At 41.8% G+C, this 3152-nt stretch overlaps 1 protein-coding gene across 2 annotated transcripts in view; it reads right to left on the bottom strand.

The window, feature by feature from the left end:
• Positions 1-574: 574 nt before the first annotated feature.
• Positions 575-3152, bottom strand: part of DOCK8 (dedicator of cytokinesis 8) — a 75473-nt gene continuing 72895 nt past the window's right edge. For both annotated transcript variants that reach the window (XM_009640601.2, XM_035896076.1), the window contains exons 45-47: positions 2846-2952; positions 1816-1983; positions 575-1170 (exon numbers count right to left, since the gene is read on the bottom strand). In XM_009640601.2, coding sequence (XP_009638896.1) covers positions 1101-1170; positions 1816-1983; positions 2846-2952 — 345 coding nt within the window. In that variant the 3' untranslated portion in view covers positions 575-1100. The remainder of the gene's footprint in view (positions 1171-1815; positions 1984-2845; positions 2953-3152) is intronic.

Below are 3152 nucleotides of genomic sequence, written 5' to 3'. Positions count from 1 at the left end.
TGCGCTGAGCTAAAGGATTCCAGCCCCCAAACCAGCACCATGCTCCTTAGTGGTAAATGCAGGGTACAAGCAAGCTCTGGCGAACTCCCAGCCGAGAGGGAATCTCTGTACCAGGGTGGGTGTAGTTCTGTGCCTCGCTTGCTGGTTCCACTGTGACAGCCTCAGTAGTTTAGCCCTGGACCTGGCTAGTGTGGACATGGGCAGCTCTCCCCAGTCTTGAATCATCCAGGTGGTGTGTCATTCAAGAATCAGGCATGTTTCTGCTCTACACCTACATGCTGGAGGAAGAGAGGAGGGCACTGCTGTCACTGAGCTTCCCACTGCCATTTTTCACAGACGCTGAATGAAAAAAGAAACTAGTAAGCAAGTTGTTGCCTGTTACTCCTGCAACGGACACAATTAATCCCAAAGACCAACTGATGCTTTCCCTGCCCAGATCTTTGTATGTTCTGCTGAATGATGCTTCTACAAGGGAAAGTTGTTCCTACTGAAATTTTCTTTCCCACTGGATTCTGGTGAGGTATAAGGTGCAACACAAAGGCACTTCTGAACATTCTGTGAAACAGTCGCTTTATTGCAAAATGAGTAACATAGGGCAGGAGATTTACATTTCATCTTGAAAGAAATGTACAAACTAAGTGATTAACTTGCAGAATGTGCTCCATTGCTAAAAGCACATGGATAAATGCTGTCCTGGAAAAGGACCATAAATACACATAATTTGTCACTGTCCTTTAGACGCGTTATTTGGATTGACGTTAACACCTCAACCAAACCACACAGAGTTCTGTGTCTGTTAGCTTGTGGTGACTGCCCTCAAGCTACTCACCACTTTAAAGGTCCACCCCTCCACATTATGTGATTATTTTACAATATATGCAAAAAATCTAAAAAGCATCCCCTTTGCTCCCAAGCCCTCATGACATGTGGTCGATTAGGACTCATCCCCCAGTTTTCATTCAGTGATCTTGTATAAATGCTTTTCTGCATGCTGTCCAGAAAGTGCACATGCTGTCTTGTGAGAGATTTCTGGTTTCATAAATGTTGAATACCCCATCACTTCTGGCTTGCAGCATGAAGCTCTTCCTTGGCCAAAGCAGCTAGTCCTTTGTGCTTTGTGAAGAAGTCTGGGCATCGTATTTTCTAAAACTGTGGTTACGAAAAGATTCCCTGCAATGAAACGGATACATAAATAAAGCTGGCAAATGAAAAAGAATCCAAGAAATACCTGCTTTGTGCAAAGGAGCAGCAGACAAATCATCAGCTGAAACATGCTATGTGTTGGCAGGTCAGAGGCATATTCCTTCTTCCACTCCCACCCCACACTGGACACAGTGGCTTTGTGGAGAAGCATATATTCATAAGTAAAGAACATAAGTTAAGACTTCTGTCTCAGTCATGGGACTAAAACAGCTTATGTTATCCAGGAATGAAAGGCTCACTCTTACTTCATGCTGGCTAACACCACATGGTGCCATGCGTTCAAAACAAATGCATACCTGTTCTATCTCCTTCCTGGCTTCAAATGTTGAAGAAATGGCAAGAAGTTCCCATACCTTTTCATTAGGGAGAGGGGGAGGGAAGTCTCTAACGATGCATTAAAATTGCATGAATCCCCTACCACAAGAACGAGCAACTTGAGAAACACAGTTAATACTACATATGGTTCCAGTGGAAGTCAGCAAACTTGATCAGGAATGAAGTTGCCAGTGTATATTATGGCCTGGTTTTAGCTGCCAGTAAAACTGCCTTTCTTCCTTGAAAAAATGGCATCTTTTTGTATATCTACAAGAAATAACCTTTGTCTAACTGTACCTTGTGCTATGGACTTTCACTACAGGTTTGTACAGCTCTGGGATCTTCCTCTCAATCATGGGCCTAAGGTTTTCCTTCAGCTTCCCATAGTTCTTTCTGAGCTCTAGCTGATACTCCCGCTGGTCAGCAGTAATAAGGCGCTTGTTTTTCTCCACTGCTTCCCCACACCTAGGCAAAAGGAAAGAAAAAAAGGAATGACATGTGTTACCTACTTCTGTTAAACTTATTAACTTCGTGTTAGGTGTCTGAATGGCCAAGGATCCAGGTCCTCTGGGCTAGGCATTCCTCTGATAACTTGTTGAGTCCAAAATGATAATGAACTAATAAGAAACCTCTGCCTTTTCCAAGTACACAAATTGATGTGATATTTTTAAGACAGTAGAAATGCATGAGGGAGCTAATAAAACCCAAATTTAATGACTGCAGAATACTGAGCTGCCTGCCTCCTTACTGTAAACAGATGCAGTGACAATAGCAGAGAGTCGAGGCTTTACCTTTTGCATAAGGTTCATTTCTATTTAACTCAAACTTATCCTTCAGCAGTTAGGCTTTGTTTGGACTAAGGGGATTAATGTCTTGCTCTACTAGTATGCTTGTTAAGATTTACAAGCATATCTAAAGCAAATACCACATGTGTCTACCACTACCAATGTGTCTGCTTGACAGATAGGGTCAAATGTTTTCTTATGAACAGCTTCCTACATAAAAATGTCATTTAATTAAAAATAAAATCAAGGCAATAGTATGAAATGCTTGATTTCTGTAAAATGTTGAAAGATAAAATAAATGGAAGAACTTTGTACATAATTAATTTGAAGTGTTAAAATTTGCTCCCATTTGTGATGCAAAGCCTACCAAAGCATTGACCATGAAGCAGGGATAACAAGTCTGGACTAAGTGTCTAAAGAGTGAAATACCAGGATTCGTGATGCTAACTTGCATCATTAATCATGCAGTCATACTATCGTTGCATTATCACGATTATTTGCTTTATTGATGCAGTTTAGCATTTCAATTTTGTTTTACTGACCTCATTATAAACTCTTTGAAGCACAACCTCAGCTTGTTGTGGTGTCGATAAAGTTTGGGGTCTGCTGGAATTTCAGCCAGGAACACTTGCGCTACCTCTAGTGGTCCCTGATAGGAATAACACAGGAAAATGTAAAAAACACCTGTTAGACTGAAAACTGACCATACCTTTGGTGAAGCGGTTTGTTATTCCATGAGTGGAATTATGAAAGAAAAGAAAACCTTCATAGTCACCATAACAGGCTGAGTTTTTGCTACTTCCCTCCCCTCCCCCCCCCCCCCCCCCCCCCCACTTTTCCTTTGCCAGC

The sequence above is a fragment of the Egretta garzetta genome, unplaced genomic scaffold (assembly GCF_000687185.1).
Source record: "Egretta garzetta isolate BGI_Z169 unplaced genomic scaffold, ASM68718v1 scaffold886, whole genome shotgun sequence".
Classification (NCBI taxonomy): Eukaryota; Metazoa; Chordata; class Aves; order Pelecaniformes; family Ardeidae; genus Egretta; species Egretta garzetta.
Note: the sequence above shows the minus strand (reverse complement) of the source record. Positions and strands in the feature narration are given on the sequence as shown.